This window comes from Psammomys obesus, unplaced genomic scaffold, assembly GCF_907164565.1.
Source record: "Psammomys obesus unplaced genomic scaffold, mPsaObe1.curated_primary_1811, whole genome shotgun sequence".
In the NCBI taxonomy this organism is placed as follows: domain Eukaryota; kingdom Metazoa; phylum Chordata; class Mammalia; order Rodentia; family Muridae; genus Psammomys; species Psammomys obesus.
In genome coordinates this window covers 465,237-465,922 of record NW_026594377.1, presented here as the reverse complement: position 1 = coordinate 465,922, position 686 = coordinate 465,237, and the positions used below count along the sequence as shown (strand labels likewise).

Sequence of the window (686 nt, the reverse complement as noted above, 5' to 3'; positions counted from 1 at the left end):
CACCACTTCAAGTCCAGAGCCAGCCTCTGGCTCCACCACCTCAAGTCTGGAAACCACATCCCCTCTAGACTCCAGTTCCACAGAACCAAAACCAGGTTCAGCCTCCCCAGAGCCAGCAACAGCCTCTCTCCCAAGCCCTGGCTCCCCCGGCTCCGAGATGACCACCATGTCCCAGTCCACGAACTTGGCTTCGCAAGGGTCACCCACTGCACCCAACCCTGGCCAGGGTGAGTGTGCTAATAAGGATTGGGGGAAGTTGGCTGGAACTTGACGGCAGTTCTGGAACCAGTCAGCAGGGGGCGACACAGACCTGGCAGCATGTAGCCAGGCTTCCACCCAAAGCCATCTAAAGCTAGTTACCCAAGGACTGTCTGTGCCCTGATTCATTTGCTAGTTTTTGAAGGCTTCTGAGGACACAACCATATGCAAGAAAGACACTTTGCATTAGTTGTTGCTGTGTGTGGAGGAGGAGGTAGGAAGATTACCTCAAGTTTGAGACCAACCCAGGCTGCATGGTAGGCCCCTGTTTTTAAAAAAGGAAAACAAGCCTGGGTGGTTGTGGGGGCTCCTGCACGCAGGCAGAGGAGGCAGAGGCAGGAGGATCTCTGTGAGTTCCAGGCCTGGCTCAACAAAAAACTAAAAAGAAAGAAAGAAAGAAAGAAAGAAAGAAAGAAAGAAAGAAAGAA

General features: G+C 52.5%; 1 protein-coding gene across 1 annotated transcript in view; it reads left to right on the top strand.

Annotated features, from left to right (window-relative positions):
• Cist1 (colon, intestine and stomach enriched 1) overlaps positions 1–686 on the top strand; it is an 11,998-nt gene that overhangs the window by 9,918 nt on the left and 1,394 nt on the right. Inside the window, exon 3 of the mRNA XM_055618668.1 lies at positions 25–227. Coding sequence (XP_055474643.1) covers positions 25–227 — 203 coding nt within the window. The remainder of the gene's footprint in view (positions 1–24; positions 228–686) is intronic.